The following is a 26,808-nucleotide window of genomic DNA, read 5'->3' on the forward strand; positions in this document are numbered from 1 at the left end:
CAAGGTTGTGCCAACTGGAGAGGGGCCGAGAACAAAGCGTTGAAAGATAGTAGTTGCAGACCGAACCGAGCATAACTTAACGCCAACAGAATGATACACGCTCACGCATGCGTAAAAAGAGAACGGGCGAATTCGAGCGAGCGTTCCGAAGAGCCTTTGATGGGCGGTGCGCGTGCGGCTATTTTGTATGGCTTAGCAAGTGAGCGCGCGTGCGCTCCACCCTTAGCACGGGCAGGGCCAGGTGGGCGTGTTTCTATCCCCCTAAACCCCCCCACTTCGCGTGAATAGCCCCGCCCCACTCCGGCCCTCGGCCGGTCCGGGCAGCCATTTTGGGCAGAGCTTTGTTATGATTCGGTCTGAGGAACTGAAGCTACGGAGAGAGTGAGGGGGCGAGTTGGGGCCTGGTTCTGTGAGCACGGCCTTGCGTGGAAAAAAACGAGAGAGAGAGAGAGAGAAGAGGAGCTGGACTTAAAGAGGGAGTTGAGTGGCTGCCAACGTCGGGGGAGAAACTGAGGTAGGAAGGCAGCGGGGAGAGAGAGAGAGAGTCCGGAGTAGGCAAGGGGGCGGGAGTGTAAATAAGTGCTGCTTCGGGTGCAGGAATTGGGAGAGAGGAAGGAAGAAGGTGGCTGAAGGCCTTCTATATTGATCGAGGGGGTGGGGGGGTGGGTGGGGGCAGTTGCTGGGTGGGGAGGGGGTGGGAAAACCGTGGCTGCGGGAAGCGTTTGGGACGAGCGGGTGGGTGGAGACATGCTGGACACGGGGTTTGGGCAGGAGCGGGTGAAGGTAGTTTCGAGACCCACTTTCCGTGAGAAATGGAGGCGGAGGACGAGGAGGCTGGGGGTTGAGGAGGACTGGAGACGGGAGGGACGGGGGCTGCGAGAGGGCTTCGATTGGGCTGGAAGAGGGTTGATAGGAAGCCGCGGTAGGCCTCGAAGTGCAAACTTGAGTGGGGGCGGGGTGGGCAGGGCGGCTGAAGGGAGTAAGCGAGAGGCGTGTGTGTGTGTATGTGAGGGTTTGGTGTATATATATATATATATATATATATAGTGGAAGTTCTGCTGTAGGAAGGGTGGAAACGGGCAGCAACTTCGCGGTGTCGTCGAAAAGAAGGTCGGAAGCGGAATGCGGAGTAGGAAGTGTGAGAGTTTGGAAGAGTCCTTGGGTGCAGGGGGGGGTGTAAATCTGGCTCTGCGAGGCAACAAAACAAACGTTTAGAAGGTGGTTTTTGGCTTATTTTCGAAGCAGCCCCCCCCTTACTTAGGAAGTAATACCAGGGGCATGGATTTCACGTCTGCCTTTGAACTAGTAATATTTGCCTTTTCTGCAAAAAAAAAATAATACTTGAGTTTATTTTTGTGGTAAGAAAGAAGCATTTGACCTCTGCTAAACCAAATCGTTGGTTTTCTGAATGAATCTGCTTGCCTGTTATGCACAGCACTAAACCAGAAGCTAACCACATTGGCTAGATTCACAGGACACACTTAGAACCAGAAAGTAGCCAATCACATTTTAACCAGTGGCTACTCCAGGCACTATTGCTAAAGTTTAAATAATATTTTTGGTTAAGTAATCCTGAATGGTTACACATACATCTTGTCAATTTGGAAGCAGCATACTGTGTTTGGGGAAATGTGAAATGAATTTTACATAGGAATTGGATTTACAGTTTATTTTACTGAATAAAGGATCACAGATGAGTTCACACAACATGCCAAGTTAGAAACAAACTCCATTTCCAATCAATATTTTTGGAATACGAGTTATTGAGTAAGGTTTCAAGCATTTTGTTAATGCTACAGAATTTCTTTTTGAAAAAATTCTTGATAAACTTTTAAGGGACTACAAACTGGAATGGAGTTTGAACCATTGGACTAAATGTTTCAGACTAGAATTGAGATTCTGAAACGTTTCCTTGATGTAAACTGCTGCTAGATAACCAGAGTTGTTTTGGGCTACTATGAAGCTATATTCAACATTTTTAATACAGAATATTTTCTGATGGTTCAATGTCGAACAAAAATTTATTCACATTGCTGTCGCACATATGATTTAAATCCAGGGAATGTTATATTTACACATGCTTGAGAAGAAAACTATTGCTATTATTTTAATACTGGAACTATTCACTTTCCCTACTAACAAGGGATATTAATTAATTAAAATATTTTATGATCCTGTTAAGAAAAATGGAAAAAATGAAAGCCTGATAATCTCTGTAAATAACTTAGTGAGTTACTCTTACTAATTGTATCCCTAAAGCATGTATGTACATATTACATATTTGGCCTGGTTTAAGGTAGTAAAATACTTTTCATAGTTTGGATGTAGCATATCAAGCCTTGTTTCGATTAGAGGCTTTTAATGATATTCCTATGTTATGTAATTAGCTTGTGGGTGGAGCTGTATTCCCACTATATTTGAACTGCTCAGTTAAAATCTAGTCCGGAAGCGCTTTGTAGATTATATGAATGTTCCCAAGCAAACATGTTTTATCATATAAATTTATGACATGCAGATAAGAATCCACTTTTTATATACTAAAACAAATTTTACAAATATTTATGAATGTGTCATTTCTGTTCATTAAGCCATAGAGATTACATAGCTTTCCAACACATTGGTTGGTGAATCAATAATAATTTATGATTGAAGAGTAATAGTAGGCATATTTAGCCATAGAAAACAGAAGTTAGTAGTCAACTGAAGATATTCTTGTTTAAATACCATGTAATTTTTGTTATAATCTATTCTTATTAAAGTTCCCAACTATATAGTCTTGTGGAGAACAAAATTGGACATCCCTTTACTTTCAATTTTTCTTTTTCTTTTAAAGTAGAGCATTAAACTTCTGAAGTAAATTAAGTAACGTTTGTTTTTCCAGTGTATTCTTGTTCTTATCTCTTCAAGCAAAAAGTAGTAGTTTACCCAGTTAAGCATACATATGAACATGAACCTCTGCTTTTCCTATTTATTATACATAGTTGTAAAATAATATCAATTTCCAAAGAGGAAGCTAAAGAAAATTGTGATTTAAATTCCTTGTGATACCTATTAAGCACATAAAGCTTCTGTTCAATTTGATTAAATTCATGCTTTTTTTTTTTTTGGCATATGCTTCATATTATTTCTCATAATTATGTAGTAGCCTGCTTCCCTCTTCACAAACTATAAATTAAGCAATATATTTTTGTAATTAAGGAGTCAAGAGTTAGATACATTTAGAATTGGATCCTCATAGTAGAGTTCAAATCTTAAGTTTTTATTTTAAAGGGATAGAAATGTGACCTATAAATGTCAAATGGTACCATTGATGTTCATGTGCTAGATGCTGCATGAACATCTAGCTCAGTGTTGGCGAAGCTTTTCGGCACTGAGTCCCGAAATGGGAGTGTGCATGCTGGAAACCGGAAGCTCATCTTCCTGGCACCCGCATGCTCTTCTGGTTTCTGACACTCCCGCGTGCGAGAAGAACAGTTGGCTGGCGCGGGTGCGTGCCAAAAACCGGAAGACCAGGTGACCGGCGTGCATGTGCACGACGGAACCTGGAAGAACAACAGGTGATGGCTGGCGTGCCCAGAGAGATGGCTCTGTGTGTCACTTACGGCACGTGTGCCATAGGTTCGCCATCACGGATCTAGCTCCTTTTTAAAAATTATATTTTTTATCATTTATAATTGTTAGACATAATTTAGTTGAGTTTTTAATTATTTCCCCAAATATAATTGGTTTAAATCTGAACTGATTATATTTTAGACTAATGTTGCTCAAGATGGAAAGTATATAAAATTAAATTATGCTATATTCAAACTATTGCTGATTTGAAAATTCAGGTTTCCTTAGCCCTCCTAAAATAGAGATGGGGAGAAATGGATTCTGGGCAAATATTCCAGAGGGCCGGAGCTGCAAAAGGGAAGGCATAGCTCTGGTGTGAAATGAACATGACATTGTTCATCAGAAGTGACCCAGTCTGACAGTTCTTACCGGATGGCAAAGGCAATTGAGGAAAAGAGTTGTGAAGATATTCTAGATTTGTAGGCTGTTTGTGAAGTACTAATTGCCAAAAGCATTTTTACTGGATGGTTTAAATAGTGCCTGGAGCCAATAACTTATTTTGATGTGACAGTACTTGGATATAGATAGCGAAACCAAATATAGATATACTGCTACAGTAGTAAAAGTGAAATATACTTTGAAATCCAGCTAATACTTTAAAAAGCATATCTTGCCATGGATAATTTCTACTCTGGGTATTCTTCTACGTGTTCCTAAAAGATATTGTTCATCAATTTAATGCACTATTTCAAAGTTTTAATGAGAAAAATTCTTTGCCTTGATTTTCTTTAAGGAGATTTCAGTCTTCAGTGAATGTCTTAAATTTTCTTGAGTTAATTAATGGGATTATTTTGCCTTCTGGAAACTTTCCTCATGGGCCATCCTGGAATCAGCATATTTGATGCTTGTAAATTAGACACATTCAACTGCTTGAAAAATAGACTTCCCTCTTCTTCCCAGCTGCAAAAGAGACATAGTACAGAATAGCATACCAACTTTGGTTTCATTTTATGAATATGCTGAAAACAAATATGGAGAAATCTTCAAAATTATAAGAATTCTTTTGTTGGAAGATCAAGTGTTCACTGTATATTTTAACTGATTAATAAAAATATATTATAATTTCTTATCTAAGGAATTGGAATATAACTACTGCGAAAAGTGGTGGTATGTGTAGATAACAGATTTTAATGTCAAGACATTCTGTTTCAGAATAACTAATGCTACAGGATTTAACAGTTGATCTATGGAATGATAAGATTGTAATAACTAAGAACCGTTTTAGAATGTATATATGTTCAAAAGTATGGGCATAGAATTAGTAATGGTACAGTAGAAGGTCAGTCGAAGACCACATTAACATATAGATGTCAGTGCTTGTAGATATAACATTACAATTAAGTTTTTCAGAGTCCTCTACTGTACAGTATTAGAAGACTTCTTTTCTTTTTGAAACAATTTTATTCTTTAGATAATCTGCAAATTTATAACAGCGAGACTGGGGTTTATAAAATAATGTTTTCAGAATCACTGGAGAAAGTTCGGCTGGATGGCTATATTAGGATGCAGTGAAGGCAACAAAATAAACTCTGGTGCCCTCACCATACAATTGGTGTGATCATTCTATGTCAGTGATGGCTAACCTTTTTGCCATCGCGTACCAGGAGGGGGGGGCGGGGGAGGTTCACGCACAAGTGTGCCTACACCCATAATTCTATGAGCCCTGCCCTGTGTATGCGCCCGCAATCCCCCCTCCCCCCTGCTTCTGGCATGCGATGGCCTGGTAGGTCCGCTTTTCTTTCTTACCTGGCTCCAGATCCTCTCTATGCATCTGGGAAGGGCGAAAACAGCCTTTCCCACTCCCTCGGAGGTCCTCCAAAGGCCTGAGAGGGCCCATTTCCCAACTCCCGGTGGAACAGGAAGTGACTTTTTTGCTGTCCCTAGCCTCCAGAGCCTCTGCTGGCCGGTGCGCGCATGCTGAGCTGGTGTGCCCACTGATATGGCTACGTGTACCACCTGTGGCACGTGTGCCATAGGTTTGCCATCACGGTTCTGTGTTCTCCGATACTATACCCATAATGGCTATTTCAGATAATTCAAAGAGAAATAAAGTATTGTAGAAATAATAGCACACTTTTTAAAAAAATCAGAACTGATTCCTGATGACAGCCTGGACTGTTTGCAGTTTTCTTGGTAAGATTTTAGAAATGGTTTGCCATTGCCTGCTTCCTAGGGCTGACAGAGAATGACTGGCCTAAAGTCACCCAACTGGTTTTGTGCCTAAGGTGGGACTAAAACTCAAAATATCCAATTTCTAGTCTAATGCCCTAACCAGTACTCCAAACTGGCGCTCTAAGAAGTAGCATTGGAGCAAGCTGATTTAAACTTGCATACCAAGAGTGTTTCGCTGTACGCTCTGCTGTGGTGTGATGTCTTGTCAGTCACCTGACCACAGAAACATCTCCGGACAGGACTTCCGGTTGGCACCGCCGGCGCCGTGGACAGTCTTTTTAGACCGCCAGCCCTGTGATTCCGTGGAACCGTTCTGACAGCGCTAATCAGCTGTCAGACAGCTTGGAAACCTCTCCTTCGGGAGAAGAAGGAGAGGAGAGCCGGTGGGTGAGGGTAGAGCTCCCCGAAAGCCCCTGGAATAATCTCAGGGGCTTGGAGGGTGAGAGCTCCCTGGTCAGCCCACTGAAGCTCCGGATCCGGGAAGTCTCTGTTTCACACAGAGCCAGGCGTCGCGACCAACTCTGCTGTCAAGAAGAAGATTGATTGAGCTCAAAAGCTGACAGAACAGAAGCAGGAGAGCAAGCCTTTGCAAGTATATGCTTAACTCCGGGGAAACATTGTTTCTGATTGAATTCTCTGAGCTGGAGGAAATGACGTCTTTGTTGTGGCTCTAAAAGTGAAAGTTGGAATTGAAAGTGCTTGTTAACAGATTTGTGCTCAAAAACTGGATTAAAGTTGCTGGAATTTGAGAGCTGGGTGGAGAAAAGACTATCCTGCTTGACAAACTATAAATAAAGTGTTGAAAGCTGTTCAAGAGACTTTATGGCTGTGAAAAGAAAATTTTCTTTTTAAATTAAGATGGCTCCCAAGCAAGTTAAAAGGGTTGGAGGCTCTTCAGTGGTGCCAGAAATGACACAGACAATAGAATTTCCAATTGATGTACAGAGCCAGGAGGATTCTTTTAGAGAACTTACAGAATTTATAAAGGAAGCCATGAATAACCAAATAGCAATTATGGAAGGGAAATTTAAAGAACTGGTGGAGGATATAAAAGCAAAGATGTTTTTGAAGGAAAGCACAATGATGTAGGAGACATTATGATTACAGAGAAAGTGGAACTGGCTGGTTCTCAAGAACTTTCAAACTTTCTTCCTGCTCTTTTGGAATTAATCGACAGAACTTTTCAAAAATATAATCAGGAGCAGAGAGAAGCAGAAACTGACCAGCCCAATGAGATTTTGGACAAAGAAGATTTGGCAGCTTTCACACAACTAATTGGAAATCATCAACTAGACCTTTCTTTGCAAACTGATAGTGACAGACGAAGGAATGAACTGATTGATTATATAAGCAAGAAGAGTCGATATGGTGACTCTAAATCAGTGGAAATAGTTTCAAGAAAGGAATTTTTCAAGATACATCAACCTCAAATCAAAATTCAAAATCTCTTCAGAATAAAATTAGGAGGGAGGAAGAAAGACTGGAAAAAATTTAGAAAGAAAGGAAGAATGGAGGATTAATTTTTTCTGGTTCAATTCTTGATGTATTAATGATTAATATTTTGCTGATGTAAGAGGAGAATTTGGTTTAATTAATGATGTATTATATTTGAATTCTGAGAATAATAATAGGAAGAGTAAAATGATTAAGTAAAAGTATTAAGAATATTTTACAGATGTAATAAGTGATTTTCAGGGTTTGATTAATGGATTATGTTATTTTGAGTTCATAAAAGGGAGGTTGATAAATAATTTGTAAAAGGGGAGTTAAGGGGTCCAGGGAGTTTTAAATCTTGCAGTAAGTTAGCATATTTTAGCGTATGTTTGGTAAACTCTGTACCCTGTTTTTGCTCTGGGAAGTCGGGGGTGGGGGAGGGGAGAGGGGGTTGAAGGTTGGGTTTAAGATAAATGTATTAACAAATAAGTAAAAGTGTTAAGATGTATTTTGATGATACATTGAATGCTTGACTATAATTTGTTTGATTATAAAATAAAAACTTTTTTTTTTCTAATAAAAAAAGAAACATCTCCGGACAATGCTGCCTTTTTTTTTTTTTTTTAATTTGATTTATATGCCGCCCTTCTCCGGAGACTCAGGGCGGCTTACAATGCGTTAAGCAATAGCCTTCATTCTTTTGTATATTTTATACAAAGTCAGCTTATTGCCCCCACAAACTGGGTCCTCATTTCACCTACCTTAGAAAGGATGGAAGGCTGAGTCAACCTTGAGCCTTGGAGAGATTCGAACCAGCAGAAATTGCAGGCAGCTGTGTTAATAACAGGGTGCACTAAACCCCTGTACTATCAAGGCTCTTATGAGCCTTTTGACTTAAGAAACTCAGATGAATATCATCCCCTGAAGTTTTTAGCAGGTTTTACCTCCTATCCTTGTTACTTATACTGTATTGCTCTGTTTATTGAACCATTACGGTAGTCATTTCTTTGTCTAAAGATATTTTTAAAAGTTGTTTGTGTGAAAGTTCCTCATATTCCAAACAGAGTAGATAACTTGTTCTTACACATTTTCTTTGAATTCTTCTAATAAGTTACTGTTACAAAACTGCTATACCGTAGTATTCAAAATTTCAGAAGAAAAAGCACTTTACAACTTGATACTGTAGGTTTGCAGGTTTCACTTTGTATATTTGTATGTATATATCAAGATAAAACAAGTAAAATTTTCTATAAAATACTTGGAATTCTTAGCGTTGGATTTTCTTTGGAATACGAGAGTTGAATAGAGTTAATTGATTTTTTTTTCACACAAAACTTGATTTTAATAGCTTTATTGATTTCATTGGCATAATTTAAACATAAATTATGCCAGTGCCATAATTTAAACATAATGTAAACATAGACTGACAAACACTTCATTAAAATTCAGTAAGAAAGGCTCCATTCCAATAATGTGTTAACTTGGAATCAAGTGCTGTTTGACCATTCCCAGTTCCATCCTCTAGTTCTTTCTGCTTCAAAAAGGTATGTAGTTTGAACCACATTTATTATATTGTAAGTGATGATGTTTGCATAACTGAAAAAATATGTTATGGTAAATTGCAGGTATCATTCCTCAATAACTATGTAAGGACTCTCCATTAATTTACCAAAATGAGAATGGCACCCTGGCACTGACCATAAATACTACACTTGTTAGCTTATATTGTTTCATTAGAAATAGGGGTCATAAGTAATGTGTCTTTGATAATCCTTTTGGCCACTTTTATGATTACTGATAGGTGGTATTATTTTTTCCTTCTTTACAGAGTACTTCGTGAATTCTACTCATTTTGATGGAAGAAGACCACTGCCCAAATGTGAACTCTTCATTAAAATACAACCATTTTTTTCTCTGTTTTTAAAAGCAGCAATTCAAATACGGCAGAAGGATAGCTTGCTAGCTTAGCCCTTTACTTTTAGCTTTAATTAAATGCATAACTAGGAACAGTAGAAAGGCAGTAATAATTCAATCTTGTATGTTCAAGTTGCTTTTAGTTCCTTACTAAGGAAACTTAAGTGACATTATGTGAAAAGCCTTTCAAAATACTATTTTAAGAAAGCTAATTTTTTAGCAACCATTAAAAATGAATCCTGCATTTTAGCACTTAATAAGAACAAAGGTTTACTATACCAGATTTTGCAAGACTCCTCAGCATCCTTTCCCCTGTCCCTTTGTTTCAAATTCATTTGTTGCAGAAGATGAATAAAGTGGATTTGTGAAATTCACCATTAATTACGGTGCTTTTCTGAATGTACAAAGTTGACAACTACTTTTGTAATGTAATAGCTGAATTACGCAGCATTGTGACAACAGGGAACAGTTTAATGAGGTGAATGTAGTTGTAGCTTTCCAAAAATGCACACTGCATTTTAGGTTTTTTTTTTTCTCGTATGAGTTCAGAGAGCATTTAAGATGAGCAGCTAGAGGGTTAAGGGGTGCAGTCAGCACGAAGTGCGGCTTTTCGTGCTTCCTTTGGGACTCACCATTGCCACACAGCTGGCATAGGTGCACCCTGGCGAAGGAAGGAACCTGGAAATCAAAGTATTAAAGTGAGAGTGGGCTGCAAAGGCCAAACTGGGTAAGGCACTGTATTTATAGTTAAAAAATAATACATTATGTTTAATACATTATTTGAAGAAAAGTTTTTAATTTGTCCCTTATAAGTAAATTAGTGAACTATTTCTAGATAAGCAGACATCAAAATAATTTGAAGAAAAAACCCTGCTAGTGAAATATTATTTTGGAGATGTACACTAATTCTTCCTCAGTTTTATTTAGCTCCAGTAGTGATGATGGTAGAACCTGGCCTTTGATAATTTTGACTGAAGTGGCTTAAGGGAATTAAATTAAACAGGAGCAATATAGCTACAGTAACTCAACCTGATGCTTAGTCAAATTAAATAAATTTCCATTAGTCCCTAGAAAGATGGTAAGATGTTTTCCAGACTCTAGGAAGCATGCTCAGAAGAATCTGCTCTTTTCCATTGCTTTTAGTAGGGCTGACAGTGTGTGTGGTGGTTCTCTCGTCTTAGCTCCTGGCCATGAGGTTTGATGCCTCACTTTATTGAAGAGAGACACTGGACCTAAATGGCGCAGCATGACTTTGTTCCTGCCTGGCTTAACTTCTCTACGCCACAGTCTGCCAAGGTAATGATTAAACCTTAGATCAATTGCTCAGACAAAGTTATAGTTAAATTGTCATTTTGATTGTGAAATGCGTAAATGGTATTTATTTTCACATTTCTGAACTTCCCATCTTCCTATTATGCTGCATAGTTACAAATTTGAAAGAAATTGGTCTTAAAACTTTTCTTAAGTGCTTAATCAAAATATTTTTGCGGTTTATGTATTGCATCCAAAGTTTTGTGGCTGTGCAGAGCATTTCAGAACATTCTAATGCTGATTTTTTTTTATCCTGTATTGTGTGTATTTCAGCATGAGTATACCATGTACTCCAATAGCTGCATTGGGAATAGTATCTATTGACTGTTTCACTTGGTTGTTGCTGGGCTTTTTCTTCAGTATTTCTCTAGATTTTGCTTCCCCTTGCTTTTTTTCTATTAAGCCAGTATTATTTTTAGTGTTTTATAGCTGCAGGATCCAATCTGGGTCAATCACTAGGACCAGAGGTTTGGTTTTGTTTTATAGCTGTATGATGGGCAAAATAGTTTGGTCTTTGACTTTGTAGGTTTTCTTTTGAAAATAAGTTAACTGAACAATTTAAAGATCTGCTATAGAAGAACATTCTTTGTTGTTTATGTTAAAACCATTAGGTAGAAACCTGTTTCTGCTCCACTACTTTATCGAGCAGGTACATTTGCAATTGTTCATCACAGTGATTATAACAATTTCCATTTTAAGAGGTTTTGAATACTGAAAAAAATTGAAGGAAAGCAGCCAGTATCCCAGTCCTAGTAATAGGCAGAGAAAACAGAAGACAGAGAAAATTCTAAGGAGGCAATTGGAAGGATAGGTTTCTCCAGTCAAGTGTGCTTTTACAGGAGGGTAGAGTGTCTGAATTTTTGTTTTGGTATTTTTCTGACTGAGGTTTGTCAGAGTTTGTTGCAAAATCAAATCCAGAAAGCACACACAGGTAACTGATTCAGCAGGATTCATTAACTTCTCTTTATATATAAAATAACACATACAATACCAACAGCAGATTCTTCCAACATGGTAGAGAGTTACAGGCAAAAAGACAGGCAGAGGAGAGAAGCAGTTTTCAGTTCAGCAGTCTAGTTTCAGTTTCAATTCTGCAGATAGACTAGACCAGACTTGTTTGCTGAGCCATGACCAGGCTCCCAACTGGTTTCAGCTCCCATTGGCTGACTTAATTGCTATGCCTATTCATTGGCTGACCTTGTTACCATATCTTCCCAGTCATGAATATTCTGACACTCCTCCCTTCATGCCTGGAATAAACAAAAATCCAGTTAACATAATATTCTTCCCATGGTGCACTCCACCCAATGGCTTGGTCATTATGTCTGCCAAATTGTCCTCTGAAGAACAGTGAAGCAAGCTAATCAATTTACATTTAATGGCTTCTCTTACATTACAATATTTAATGTCCACATGCTTGCTTCTATTTTTTACTCTGTCACCTGTTGCCATTTTAATGCAGGCAGCATTATCCTCATACACCGTTACAGCTTCATTTATCTTTACATTTAAATCCTGTAACAGCTGTATGTATCAAGTAATCTCTGAACAGAGTTCAGACAAAGCAATAAATTCTGCCTCCGCAGGCGACAGTTGTTTGCTTCCTGGACTTCCAACCAATTAAAGCCCCTCCAAACAATACTATAACCCCAGAATTGGAGTTTCTGGTTTTTTACATCATTTGCATATCCGACACTGTTGGAGGACTCGGATGCCTTGAGATGTCGTTGGCCGACCGGTCTGTTGTACGCCTTCCCTCCGATCACGTTGCTTCCACAGGTGATCAGGAAGATCATCGCGGAAAAGGCAAGGGTGCTACTGTTGGCGCCTCACTGGCCCCGTCAGCCCTGGTTTCCCGACCTTGTAGGGCTCTCCGTGGCCAGCCCGTGGGTGATTCCGCCCCATCGGATCGTCCTGTGCCAGGGGGCCATCTCCTATCCTGAGCCTCAGTGGCTCCAGTTGGCTGTCTGGTCCTTGAACGGGTCATACTGAGGAAAGGGAGGCTCCCGGACTCAGGGATCGGCACCATTCAGGCAGCTCGTCGACCCTCGACTACGCGGATTTATGAGACATCTTGGAAGGCCTTTTGCCGCTGGTCCGCTGACCATCATGTGGACCCAACGTCAGCTTCCATTCAGGACGTTTTGGGGTTTCTTCAGTCGGGCTTGGAGACTGGGCTGGCACCAACCACTCTACGTCGCCAGGTTGCAGCACTCTCTACGGTTATCTCGTCACCGCCTACCAGTCCTTGGCTCACCATCCTTATGTCCGGGGGTTTCTGCATGGGATACAAACTTACGGCCGGGCATGGTCCACCGGTATCCTACGTGGGATTTGCCGTTAGTTTTACAGGCGCTCACTGTTCCCCCGTTTGAGCCCTTGGGTTCAATTTCTCTTAAGTTTTTGTCGTTTAAGGTGGCCTTAGCTCAGTATTGGTGAGCCACAATATATTAAAAGTGTGTAGACTTCAACTCCCATAATTCCCCAGGCAGCCTACTTGGGAATTTAATGGTTGGCTAGAGATTTCTGGGAGTTGAAGTCTACGCTTCTTAAAGTAGTGGACAAACACCGGCTAGCTTATTGGTTCAACGAATCCTCCAAACATCAAACAAACCAACAGGGTTAGTCATAAAGAAAAAGCTTCGCTTTAACTTCTTAGCAAAGCGGCCTCATCCACCACACACTCTGGCGGCTCCCTCCCTTCCCTTGCAAAGGTGCAGCTCCATCTCTCGCGCGGCCTCCAACCCTCTCGTGGGGAAAGCCACAGCAGCAGCGCCTCCACCGCCCTGCCACAGGACGGTGGGCAACGGTGAAAACCCTCCCGGCTGCTGTGTCATGTCGCGTCACGTGCGCTGCCTTCGCTCCAGAACTCGGCTGCCCCGGCTCCTCCTTTCCTCCGGTTCACCTTTTCCGCCCCTTCTCTCTGTAGCCACGTCTTCGGCGCTACGTGTGAATTTTTGGTGGCTGCCGCTTTGCATTTTTGCAGCTGAGGAATTTATGCTTTTTTGGGGGGTGGGTGGGAAGGGGCTCCAATTTGTTTTCGGCGCCGCTGCTGCTGCAAAAACGGAGGCTCCCGCCGTAGAGTCTCTTGATTTCTTTTTAAAGGCGGGAAAATAAAATGAAATGTAAACCACTCTCGCCCCCATCAGAAGTGAGTGCCAGAACGTCAACAACCGTGTGCAGGCACTCAAAGGTTGGGTGAGGCTGTAAGCATCCCCTGGACCTCCTGTGGCCTTGCCTGGGGGGGAGGGGGAGAGGTGAGATCTCAACCCCAGCGATAGTTTAAAAAGAATGACTGAAGGGGGAACAAAGGCAGAAACTTTGAAATGATGCATAATCAAAATGTAATGTGAAACAAAACCTTAAAAAAGGCTAGGTAGCATTTCTGGAAAATAAATGTCAAACCAGATGTTTTGTTTAGTATACAGGACTGGCCTGCTGTACTGTTTCTCTGCCTGTACTATTGATTTCTTCGAAAAAATATGCCACACAATTAGTTGGTTAAAAAAAAAAATGGAGCCAAATGTATTGGTAATAGGTCATGATCTGATGGAGTAGCTAAGGAATGAGTGCAGTTAAGAAGGTAATAACCTGGGGTGCTGGACAGTAGATAGAACAAAACAAAATGTAATTTGCCCTCATTTAAACATAACCACTTTTTTATGCATTGCACCAGCAGTTCCCAACCTTCTTGGCATCAGAGACTAGTTTCATGGAAGACCATTTTTCCACGGGGTGGGGCGTGGAGGATGGTTTCCCATGCAACCTAGATCCTGTACATGCGCAGACGAAGCTTCGCTCTCTCACTTGCTTTTTCTGCCTAGTTCCTAACAAGCCAGGAACTGGTACTGGTCTGCGGCCCAGAGTATGATTCAATGATTTTATATAGTCGATCACTTTTTCATTTATGATATGAAAATGGGAATTGGTCCCAAACTCAAATTTTAGCTGAAGATCTTACAGAGTACTCTTACTTTAATTAAAGATGGAAGAATTGAGTTATGGTAATTAATCTTACTCATGGTCAACAGTAATTTCATAGTTAGGTCTGTCATTTTCATGTGTTCCTGTTTCTCCTAGGGTAGCACCAGAAGCTGATGAGCATTAGTCATTCAGTTTCTCTGTGATTTTGTCAAGCTATCATGGCTTGTGTGGCTTGCCCCAGCACAAGTGAGTTCCCTTTCTTGGCAGACAGGCATGCTCGACTTTTATTAGCCCAGATCAACAAGCTGAGATGTGGGCAACACTTCTGTGATGTACAGCTCCAAGTTGGTGAAGGAGCATATAAAGTCCACCGGCTCGTTTTGGCCGCAAGTAGCTCTTATTTTGCTGCTTTGTTTGCTGGAGGGATGAAGGAATCTTCAAAGGATGTTGTGCAGATCCTGGGTGTGGATGCTAATATTTTCCAGATCCTGCTGGAGTTTATTTATACAGGTAGGAGAATTTCTAATTTTTTCCTTAACATGCTTTGGTTAATGTCTTAGATACCTAGTAACCTGCAAATTGAATGTTTTGATTCAGTTAGTTCTTGCTGAGATAAACATTATTTTGCAAACATCCATCTTTTATCTCAGATTAGTTTAAAAAACAGGATGAGTTACATAGCATGACGTGGGCATCTATGTTTTATTCACATAATTTTTTTGTTACTACTGTCTTTACATGGACACAACATCTGGAATTAAATTCCATAAAATTAATGGCATTTTGTCAAAATATGTTTAAGCTTGAATTACGAGTCTGTTTTGCTCTGTTATTCAACGTCATGGTAAAGAACCTGCAATAGATACTGGATACAGAATTTCTCTCCTATGCTATATTATTTGATATAGTATTTCATACTATATGAAAATATTATTTATTTTCATAAATAGCTAAATGAAGTAAATCTGGACTGGTTTGCACATTTAAATTCAAGGGAGAGACTGTCCTATAAAGCCAGTTGTTTGTACATTAAAATCAGTATTTAAAGGATAAAGCTTTCTCTCTGAAATAGTTCTCAGAAAGATGAGGAAAAGCATTAAGTTTTTCAAATTCCTATATATAGTGTGAAGAGATGTTGAAACATTTAATCTATAGCTTTTCTGATAGAAATCTTCGCCATTGCATTAATACAGTGGGGCAAAAAACTATTTAGTCAGCCACCAATTGTGCAAGTTCTCCCCCTCCCATGCTGAAAGACCCAGCCACGTTTCATCTTCAATGCTCTTGCTGATGGAAGGAGGTTTGCACTCAAAATCTCACGATACATGGTCCCATTCATTCTTTGCTGTATACGGATCAGTCGTCCTGTCCCTTTGCAGAGAAACAGCCCCGAAGCATGATGTTGCCACCCCCATGCTTCACAGTAGGTATGGTGTTCTTTGGATGCAACTCAGCATTCTCTCTACTCCAAACACGATGAGTTGTGTTTCTACCAAACAGTTCTACTTTGGTTTCATCTGACCATATGACATTCTCCCAATCCTCTTCTGGATCATCCAAATGTTCTCTAGCAAACTTCAGACGGGCCCGGACATGTACTGGCTTAAGCAGGGGGACAGGTCTGGCACTGCAGGATCTGAGTCCCTGGCGGCGTAGTGTGTTACTGATGGTAGCCTTTGTTACGTTGGTTCCAGCTCTCTGCAGGTCATTCACTAGGTCCCCCCGGGTGGTTCTGGGATTTTTGCTCACCGTTCTTGTGATCATTTTGACCCCACAGGGTGAGATCTTGCGTGGAGCCCCAGATCGAGGGAGATTATCAGTGGTCTTATATGTCTTCCATTTTCTAATTATTGCTCCCACAGTTGATTTCTTCACACCAAGCTGCTTGCCTATTGCAGATTCAGTCTTCCCAGCCTGGTGCAGATCTACAATTTTGTTTCTGGTGTCCTTCGACAGCTCTTTGGTCTTCACCATAGTGGAGTTTGGAGTGTGACTGTTTGAGGTTGTGGACAGGTGTCTTTTATACTGATAACAAGTTCAAACAGGTGCCATTAATACAGGTAATGAGTGGAGGACAGAGGAGCCTCTTAAAGAAGAAGTTACAGGTCTGTGAGAGCCAGAAATCTTGCTTGTTTGTAGGTGACCAAATACTTATTTTCCACCATAATTTGCAAATAAATTCTTACCAAATCAGACAATGTGATTGTCTGGATTTGTTTTCTCATTTTGTCTCTCATAGTTGAGGTCTACCTATGGTGTCAATTACAGGCCTCTCTCATCTTTTTAAGTGGGAGAACTTGCACAATTGGTGGCTGACTAAATACTTCTTTGCCCTACTGTAAATGTACTTTTTACATGTTCACTGTCTTCATTTTAATTGCTATGGAATCTTATCTATTAGCAATGTACATCAATACCTTTCAAAGGATGGTTGCAGTTATGGTTGCTTGTAGACAAGCTTTACAGATGGTTCTTATTACAACCATAATTAGGACTGGAACTTCCATTGCTAAACAGTGCGGTCATTAAGTGATACATTCCCAATTTTAAAATCTTTTTTTGCTGAGGTCATTAAGCCAATCTGTCTTTCTTCATTGACTTTGCTTGTTGGAAGTCCCCTGGTAAGGTCACAAATGATGATCATGTGACCTTGGGACATAGCAACCATCAAATGCTTGTTGCCAAGCACCCAAATCTTAATCCCATGATCGTGGGGATGCTGTGATAATCATATGTTCAAGGATTGGTTGTAAGTCACCACCGTCATAATTTTTAACATTAATTTCATAACTTGAAACTAATGATCATAAGTTGAGGATTACCTGTATACTTAACAGTGTTGGTAAGATTTCATGCCAGCTAAAAATCTTTCTTCCTTTTTCAGGTATTGTCAGCATTAATGAAAATAATGTCCAGGAGTTGATTGTGGCAGCAGACATGTTTCAGCTGTCAGAGGTGGTGGACCTTTGTTGTGAATTTCTAAAGGGACAGATTGATCCTATGAACTGCATTGGACTCTTCCAGTTTGCTGAGCAAATTGCCTGTCATGACCTGCTAGAATTCGCAGAAAATTACATCCATGCCCACTTCCTAGAGGTTCACAATGGAGATGAATTCTTGGCATTGACAAAAGACCAGCTAATTAAGATATTGCGAAGTGAAGACCTAAGCATAGAAGATGAGTACCAGGTTTTTATGGCTGCCATGCAATGGATTTTGAAAGACTCAGGGAAAAGAAAGAAACACGTTGTGGAAATACTGGATGCAGTGAGATTTCCCTTATTATCTCCACAAAGACTTTTGAAGTACATAGAAGGTAACTTCTTGAGACCCAGTTTGGTGTAGATTAAGGTTCTGGATTAAAAATCAGAAAACTGTCAGTTCTAGTCCTCCTTTAGGCATAAACGTTTAGCTGAGTGACTCTGGCCCAGTCGCTCACTCTCAGCCCAACCCATCTCACAGGTTGTTGCTGTGGGGAAAATACGCTAACTTGAGTTGCATAAAATTAAGGCAGAGTATACAGAATATAAATCTAATAATAAATTGTAGAATAATGATAGGATACTCAGTTATCCAATATAAGAATTAAAAACTGGTTATATGAAGACTTATTAACTATATACAAGTTACCCTTACGTTATGTAATAGCACCTCGCCCTAGCATGAAATTTCTGTAATATTAAAACTCCTGTGAATGCATTTATTTATTACATTTTTTATGCTGTCCTTCAATAAGTTTTCTTGGTGGCTTATTATACAACAGTATTACTACAAATTAAAAAATAATAATAAACACATTTATTAAAATACAATTTGTGTATAATACAAATTGAATATCATAGCAAATAACTCATGACATGATGCAAAACACAGTGGCACTTGCTTTTTACAATCAGGAAAATATTGGGTTGTTTTTTTTTATTTGAAGGAAAACAAGACATGATAAATCAAGGTGAAGTAGGGCAGAAGAAGATGGATTGGTCATCAGTGTTTATTTCTTCTTATGTGAGAATTGATAGGTAAGGAAATTTGGCATGAACTAAAAAGTGAAGATCCAGATTCTGGTTAAATTTATAGCTTCTATTTTGTAATCTGGCCTAGTTTTGTGAGAGCAGACTGTTGTTCTGCTGAAGACGTGGTGAGAGAACAGTATTGATATGAAATCATGAATTTCACCAGGCATCCAAATTTAACAGACTTAGTGACTAAATAGCTAGATTTCTCTATGCCAGTTTCTCCTGCTTTATAGCCCCCATTGTGGATTACCCATCTCTCTACTTTTTAGGATGACAGAGGATCAGAAAGGGACATCTCTTGTTCTTTCCACCTAATGGAAGAATACAGATGCAGACCAATGCCCTAGCCTAGTTGCTTTTCTTTGTTTAAATCTTGTCTAGATATGTATGGAACAGTATCTTCCCACCCCACCCCCTGTGGAATTAATCAGGTTTTCAAAGGGGACCATCTGCAGTAAGGACCATAAAGTATTAAGAAATTAACACTTAACCAGTGACTAAAAAAACTACATCAAAACACATTTTGCTAGGTAATCCTTGATTTGGCCACAATTGAGCCCAAAATTTATGTTGCTAAGTGAGACATTTGTTAAGTGAGTTTTGCCCCATTTTACAAGCTTGCTTGCCACAGTTGTTAAGTGAATCACTGCAGCTGTTAAGTTAGTAACACGGTTGTTAAGTGAATCTTACTTCCCCATTGACTTTGCTTGTCAGAAGGTTGCAAAAGCTGATCACATGACCCCAGGACACTGCAACCGTCATAAGTATGAGTTGCCAAGCGTCTGAATTTTGATCACGTAACCATGGGGATGCTGCAATGGTCATAAGTGTGAAAAATGGTCATAAGTCACTTTTTTCAGTAACGTTGAACGGTCATTAAGTGAACTGTTTTAAGTTGATATTGTCGTTGATATTGTCAGCCTTGTGAGGTAGTTCAGAGAAGAAGCACAGCTAGCAGTACTAGCTCTGACTTTATTGTAAGGTTACATTAACGAATCTTGCAAGTTTGAAAGTTTCTTTCCACCACTCACCTTTAGTCTGTAGCTCTTCCTCCTGTCTCTCAAGGTCATTTTCATATAACATTACAGGCTCAGAGTTTTTTTAAATTAAAAAAAATGTAAACTGCACATATGTAATTTAGTTTAGCTACAAATTAGGTACAGGTACATAAACCTTGAACTGATTTATGACCAATCACTTAGTGATGATTCAAAGTTATGACCTATCCAAACATGGGACTTATAACCCAGATCCAAACTTTATCATCCCCTCTCCCAGGGTCACATGACTGCACTGAAGGCATTCGGCATTTATGGCCTTTTGCAGTGTCCTGAAATCACATGATCATGTTCTGTGACAGTTTTTCTGAAAACTGGTCCTTACTTCCAGTTTTCTGCAAAACTGAACCATAGCCAACTACAGGTAGTCCTCAATTTATGACCACAATTGAGCCCAAAATTTATGTTGCTAAGTGAAAAAATTGTTAATTGAGTTTTGCCTCATTTTATGACCTTTCTTGCCACAGTTGTTAATTGAATCACTACAGATGTTAAGTGAATTGGGCTTCCCCATTGACTTTGCTGGTCAGAAGTTTGCAAAAGTGGATCACATGAACCTGGGACACTGCAACCATCACAAATATGAACCAGTTGTCAAACATCCAAATGTAAATCACATGGCCGTGGGAATGCTGCAACGGTTATAAGTGTGAAAAATAGTTTTCAACCACTTTTTTCAGTGCCATTGTAACTTTGAATGGTCACTAAATGAACTGAGGCCACCTGTATGGGTTCGTTAAGAATTGCAGCATTTGTACTTCTGACTGTGGCGTTTGCTTAATGACTGGTGCAAAAAAACATAAAATTGGGTCAGTCACATAACCAACCCTTTTATAACCATTACGACTTACGGCCATAATTGACAAGTTTCATTACAGTCATAACTCAAGGATTACCTGCTTTTTACTTCATTGTTTTCTTTCTTTCTCAGGGATTTCAGATTTCAGTCTCCGAGTAGCTCTGCATACTCTGTTGAAAGAATATTGTGAAGTTGGTCAGTTTCCCAAAGAAAATAAGATGAGCAGTTTTCTCCAGGCAAGTAAGGCACGTCCACGGAGAAAAGCTAGGAAGTACATTTATGCAATAGGTGGGGATTCTTCTTAGCTTTTAAATATTTGGAAACCCTTAACTGGTCAAGAAATGCCTGAAAAATGGCTGATTGTTTATCCTGTTCCCACTTCTTCTGTAGGTGGTTATACTCGGTTGCAGGGAGGTCGTTGGAGTGATAGCAGAGCTCTCAGCTGCGTGGAGCGTTTCGACACTTTCAGTCAGTATTGGACTACTGTGTCTTCCTTACACCAGGCTCGCAGTGGCCTGGGTGTTACAGTAGTTGGAGGAATGATCTACGCTATTGGAGGTAATTAAAAAATATTGAGAAAAATGTAGACTGTTGTTTGTATTGCTCATTTGATAGCTGTTAGCCCTGTAAGTCCAGACAAGAAGCCCTAGTTACATCTTCATTGTAAGGTTACATTAACAGAATCATTAAGTGTTGTACCTTATGATTCTTGATGAATGTATCTTTTCTTTTATGTACACTGAGAGCATATGCACCAAGACAAATTCCTTGTGTGTCCAGTCACACTTGGCCAATAAAAAATTCTATTCTGTTCTATTCTGTTCTATTTTACAAGTCTGAACCTATTACTCTCCTCCTTTCCTTTTACCTTTCAGAAAACTAGGGAGAGTTTCTTCTGAAACGTTTCCCAAGTCATTTCACCTGTGGGATGAGACATCTTATACATACTGGCTGTGCAGCTCTCCCTCCTATCTCCCAAGTTCATTCCCACGTACCATGACAATAACTTAATTATTTAAAGGCAAGAACCTACAGTTGCAAGAAAAAGTATGTTAACCCCTTGGGATTACGTGGAGTTTTGCATGAATTGGTCATAAAATGTGCTCTGAACTTCATCTAAGTCACAGCAATAGAAAAACACAGTCTGCTTAAAATAATACTACACAAACATTAGATGTTGCCATGGTTTAATTGAACATAACATGTAAACATTCACAGTGCAGGGAGGAAAAAGTATGTGAGCCCCTAGCCTAATGACTCCTCCAAGAGCTAATTGGAGCCAGGAGTGAGCCAACCTTGACTCCAATCAGTGTGATGATATTGGATGTGTTGCTGACAGCTGTCCTGCCCTTTAAAAACACACACCTGTTTTGGGTTTACTGGTTTCAAGAAGCACTGTCTGATGTGAACCATGCCTCGCAGAAAAGAGCTCTCAGAAGACCTACGATCAAGAATTGTTGACTTGCATGAAGCTGGAAAGGGTTACAAAAGTATCTCCAAAAGCCTTGATGTTCATGTGTCCATGATAAGACAGACTGTCTACAAATGGAGAAAGTTTAGCACTGTTGCTACTCTCCCTAGGCGTGGTAGTCCTGTAAAAATGACTGCAAGAGCACAGCGCAGAATGCTTCATGAGGTAAAGAAGAATCCTAGAGTGTCAGCTAAAGACCTACAGAAATCTCTGGCACATGCTAACATTTTTGTTGACACATCTACAATAAGGAAAACATTAAACAAGAATGGAGTACATGGGAGGACAACACGGAGGAAGCCATTGCTGTCCCCAAAAAAATATTGCAGCACGTTTGAAGTTTGCAAAAGAGCACCTGGATGTTTCACAGCACTACTGGCAAAATATACTGTGGACAGATGAAACCAAAATTGAGTTGTTTGGGAAGAACACACAACACTATGTGTGGAGAAAAAAAGGCACAGCACACCAACATGAAAACTTCATCCCCATTGTAAAACATGGTGGAGGGAGCATCATGGTTTGGGGCTGCTTTGCTGCCTCAGGGCCTGGACGGATTGTTGTCATTGATGGGAAAATGAATTCCAGAGTTTATCAAGACATTTTGCAGGAAAATGTACGACCATATGTCCGCCAACAAGCTCCGCAGAGGATGGGTGGTGCAACAGGACAATGACCCAAAGCATACAAGTAATTCAACAAAAAAATGGCTTCAACAGCACAGAATACGCCTCTGGAGTGGCGCAGTCAGAGTCCTGACCTCAACCTGATTGAAATGCTGTGACATCCCAAGAATATTGCTACACTGAAACAGTTTTGTGAAGAGGAGTGAACCAAAATTACTCCAGATCATTGTGCAGGTCTGATCTGCAACTACAGGAAACGGTTGAGGTTATTGCTGCCACAGGAGGGTCAACCAGTTATTAAGTCCAAAGGTTCACATACTTTTTCCTCCCTGCACTGTGAATGTTTACATGTTATGTTCAATTAAACCATGGCAACATCTAATGTTTGTGTAGTATTATTTTAAGCAGACTGTGTTTTTCTATTGTTGTGACTTAGATGAAGTTCAGAGCACATTTTATGACCAATTCATGCAAAACTCCACGTAATCCCAAGGGGTTCACATACTTTTTCTTGCAACTGTATCTTTAAGATTGACATATACCATTCTAGAGCATATTAGGAATTATACAATGACATCCAGAGTTTACCATATACACATTAAATCATACAACAGGTGGTAGGTGGCCTTTACATTGGCAGGTACTATGCTTACCATTTTTAGGATATTTTATTGCTGTGATTATGTAAAATAGGAAAATTTGCCTTATGCATATGGACTGTTGCTCTAACAATTTCCTATTACAGAAATTCTTTGAATTCTGCAGAACCCTGGTTCTTCCTGCCATGATTGTTTCTGTGTATTTTTCTTCCCTCCAAATATAATCTGCTTTTTCCACTTTTTAAAAATGTTATTTGGAGACTATTATTTTTAACAATATAATATTAATAATTATTATTTGTTTCAGCCATTTGTTTCTGTGTACTTTTTTTTCCTTCCAGATGTAAATTTGCTTTTTCCAGTTCTTTTAAATGTTATTCAGAGTCAATAATTATCAGTAATATCTATTTATTCAGGAAAAGTGTATTTGGGAAATAAAATTCTCCCCGGGCTGATCAGAGCCACAATTCCTTATCATCTTTAGTACAGATTTATGCCACTCAGTTTAGAAATTGTACAATGTGCTGTGGTCATCTAGCAACTTTAATTTATAATCTGCATTAATAGTGACTCAGATTGATAAATTGAGCCAATACTCCGCCACAGTACAGTAACTGTATTCTTAATCTATTGTAAAACATACTTTATGTTCGTATCTCTTCCCAAGGTGAAAAAGACTCTATGATTTTTGATTGTACTGAACGCTATGATCCTATTACAAAGCAATGGGCAGCTGTAGCTTCGATGAACCATCCTCGCTGTGGACTTGGAGTATGCACCTCTTACGGGACTATCTATGCTTTGGGCAAGTCTTTTGACTACTAAATCTATAACTGTTTTATGTTAGGAGCAATATTGTATTTGGATCATGTACTACTACATAGCATGGCAGCTTTTGATTATGCAATAATAAAGTTGTCTTCAAATCATGTGAGACATCTGGTGACACCTTGATAAATATCATTTCTGGTAGCTTAACACAAATTTTTATTCAGAGATTCCAAAGGTAGGATCTGCTAAAACAGCTTCACCAGCTTGCTTACCACATTGTATCTTTTGTAAGATAATATACAGGATATTTAAATTTAATTATTACATAATGTAATGTATTATACTTTGTTTTAAAGCCAAAGCCATGTAATATTAAAACCCGTGCCACTAAAATATTGTACATTTGTAAAACATGTTGTGAGGAATGTTTACGTATTAGGGCTATAATCTACATTGCTTTTATATCTATTATATATCTGATAGTTTCAAGGCTGTAACAATCTGTTTACTATGCAATATTCTTTACCTGCACACTTGCTTTGATTTTCAGGAGGTTGGGTTGGAGCAGAGATTGGCACTTCCGTTGAACGTTTTGATCCTGAAGAGAATACTTGGGAAATTGTGGGCAGCATGGCTGTGCCACGTTACAATTTTGGCTGTTGTGAAATACGAGGTGAGGGGTTTAGAATTATGGGACCATTTTGCTTAGTGCAAATTATATAATAGGCAGCAGTCAGTCTGCATTCATTATGGTTAATAACTATATTCAACATAGCAATAGCTGCAAGTGCTTTCAGTATGATAAACATTTAAATTTCCAGATTCAATATTTTAGATATCATAGGAGAAGAGCTACATTAGTTTATATTAGCTAAAAATGAGGCAGAATGCAGTAACAGATTTATTAAAAATGAACAGAGGTAGCTCATGAAAGCTTATGACTTTTAATAAAATGTTTTAGTCTGAAAATATGTTACCCGACTCCTCCTAATATGTTAAACTTAAGCTGAAATCTATCTATATAAAAGCGAAACCACTCATACCGTGATCAGGAAATCACCAGAACCATAAAGCCTACAAACTTGAAATTTGGCACGTATCTTCCTCTTGGCTTCTAGGTGCTCACTAAGAAAGGATTTTTCAATATGACCATCAGGTCATTAGTATTTCTTATATTATTATTAACATGCTCTGATACTAATTAGACATTCTACTCCCCCTCCCAACCTGAAAATAATTCTGGAGAGAAGGGGATAGGATAGGGGAGGCTTCTGTGGGGCAAGGCCGAGGAAGAGAAGGGGATAGGATAAGGGAGGCTTCTTTGGGGTAAGCCTGAGAGGGAGAAGGGATAGGATAGGATAGGATAGGATAGGATAGGATAGGATAGGATAGGATAGGATAGGCTTTTGTGGGACAAAGCTGAGGGAAAGAAGGGAAGAGGAGAGGCCATCGTAACTACTCGTTAATTTTCAAGCTGTAAGTGTCGATTTATCAAGCCCAATCACATAGTTTTGTAGCGGAGCACGGGTATTCAGCTAGTCCTATATATATTTGTTGGGAATAGTTTCAGTTGACTCAGTTGGGCTGGATTTTGAGTAGACATGCATAACATTGCTCAGTTAAGACATGACCAGAAAATTTGATATCTTCTAGAGATTTTCTGTCCTGTTTTGAAGAATGAAATTCAAACACACTATTTACAATATAAAATGGTTTAAAACAGTCCTTCGCAGAAATGAATTAATTACAATCTGTAATTTATTCAGGAGCAATCCCAATAATGAAAGCTATTGATTTCCTGCTATAGATGGCATTGCAGTCAATTTTGCATGATGGCTTGCAGTGGTCTAATAGGAAATTGTTACATTCATAGGTTTAATCTATGTTGTGGGAGGCACTGGCAATGAAGAAATAGAACTACGTTCTGTGGAAGTCTATGACCCCCTATCTAAGCGCTGGTCTACCCTTCCTGAAATGGGTACCAGAAGGGCATATCTAGGAGTGGCTACTTTGAATGACTGCATCTACGTTGTTGGAGGGTGGAATGAAACTCAAGGTGCTCTTTCAACTGTTGAGAAATACTCATTTGAAGAGGTAGGATTTAGTTTTCATATCAAAGTAACTATTTGTGCTACCTTGTAGAATTTTTCTGAATTTTTTTATGCACTATCAGTACTGTATCTGCTTGTTTTTCCAGAATGGCACAAGCAGTTTATGCTTCTAACTGTGTATAAGTGTTATACTGTTGAAGGAATGGCTTTCTGGGACAAATATAAAACTAAACTGAGCAAAGTTCAAAGATAACCTGGTGATCAGAGTCACTTTGCCAGGCCAGGAGGAACTTCCAACCAGACAGAGCAGATTTTCAAGGGACATAGTCAAAATCCGAGAAATTTCCCTTCTTCTGAGTAAGGAATCATCAAGAATTTTGCTCTTGAATCCAATTCATTTGTGTAATGAATTGGATTCATGAATGAACAGAATAGACAAATGAACAGAAACAAATTTTCTGTTTTGTCTCTGCATTTTTTTTCTGGATTTGTGAATTTGAATAAATACTATATTTGTGTTTGATGACTAATATATAGCAGTACTTTACTTTGCCAGTGCCTGAAAGACCATTATAACTGTTGTTATGTGTATAGATTTGCTCTGGAAGGAAAATATAGTATACTTTAGTAGTATACTTTAGTATAAAAAGATAATTCTTTTTGTTGTTTTATTATCAGGAAAAATGGACGGAAGTTGCTTCAATGAAAGTCCCAAGAGCTGGAGTATGTGTCATAATGGTGAATGGCTTCCTTTATGCCACAGGAGGCAGGACTGCCAGCTATGAGGCAGCTGCTCCTGTAACTTCAGATTCTGTGGAAGTGTATAATCCACATGTGGATACTTGGACTGAGACTGCTAATATGATCACCAGCCGCTGTGAAGGAGGTGCAGCAGTTCTTTGAAGAATACCATGCTTTAAAAAAACTTGTTTGAAGCAGACAAAGTTAAAATTGACAAATCCATTTCAATATTTAATAGATACTATAATCTTTTGAAAATCCATTATTTATTTTAGAATTATTAAAGGCTCTCATTCTGGGGCAATATGG

General features: G+C 39.3%; 1 protein-coding gene across 4 annotated transcripts; it reads left to right on the forward strand.

Annotated features, from left to right (window-relative positions):
* The first annotated feature begins 245 nt into the window (after positions 1-245).
* On the forward strand, positions 246-26,808 carry IPP (intracisternal A particle-promoted polypeptide). Of its 4 annotated transcripts, none has more exons than XM_070941378.1 (11): positions 246-514; positions 9,047-9,859; positions 10,276-10,428; positions 14,524-14,877; positions 17,252-17,683; positions 20,373-20,528; positions 20,631-20,798; positions 23,604-23,741; positions 24,258-24,380; positions 25,581-25,801; positions 26,437-26,808. In XM_070941378.1, exons 4-11 carry the CDS (start codon positions 14,586-14,588, stop codon positions 26,659-26,661), a joined length of 1,755 nt encoding a protein of 584 aa, XP_070797479.1. In that variant the 5' UTR covers positions 246-514; positions 9,047-9,859; positions 10,276-10,428; positions 14,524-14,585; the 3' UTR covers positions 26,662-26,808. The 4 variants fall into 4 exon arrangements, with proteins under 4 accessions (XP_070797479.1, XP_070797478.1, XP_070797477.1 ...); XM_070941377.1 differs by having other exon boundaries at positions 10,314-10,428; positions 14,490-14,877; XM_070941376.1 differs by having other exon boundaries at positions 10,314-10,428.

The sequence above is a fragment of the Pituophis catenifer genome, unplaced genomic scaffold (assembly GCF_029215685.1).
Source record: "Pituophis catenifer annectens isolate HBS135680 unplaced genomic scaffold, rPitCat1.0.hap2 SCAF_3, whole genome shotgun sequence".
Classification (NCBI taxonomy): Eukaryota; Metazoa; Chordata; class Lepidosauria; order Squamata; family Colubridae; genus Pituophis; species Pituophis catenifer.

Bases quoted from the DNA above. Each gene is read 5' to 3' on its own strand.
- IPP (XM_070941378.1), top strand. From the start codon at position 14,586: ATGGCTTGTGTGGCTTGCCCCAGCACAAGTGAGTTCCCTTTCTTGGCA. The intron at 20,529-20,630 runs GTGGGGATTCTT...CTTCTTCTGTAG, and splicing joins GAAGTACATTTATGCAATAG to GTGGTTATACTCGGTTGCAG. The intron at 25,802-26,436 runs GTAGGATTTAGT...TTTTATTATCAG, and splicing joins AGAAATACTCATTTGAAGAG to GAAAAATGGACGGAAGTTGC.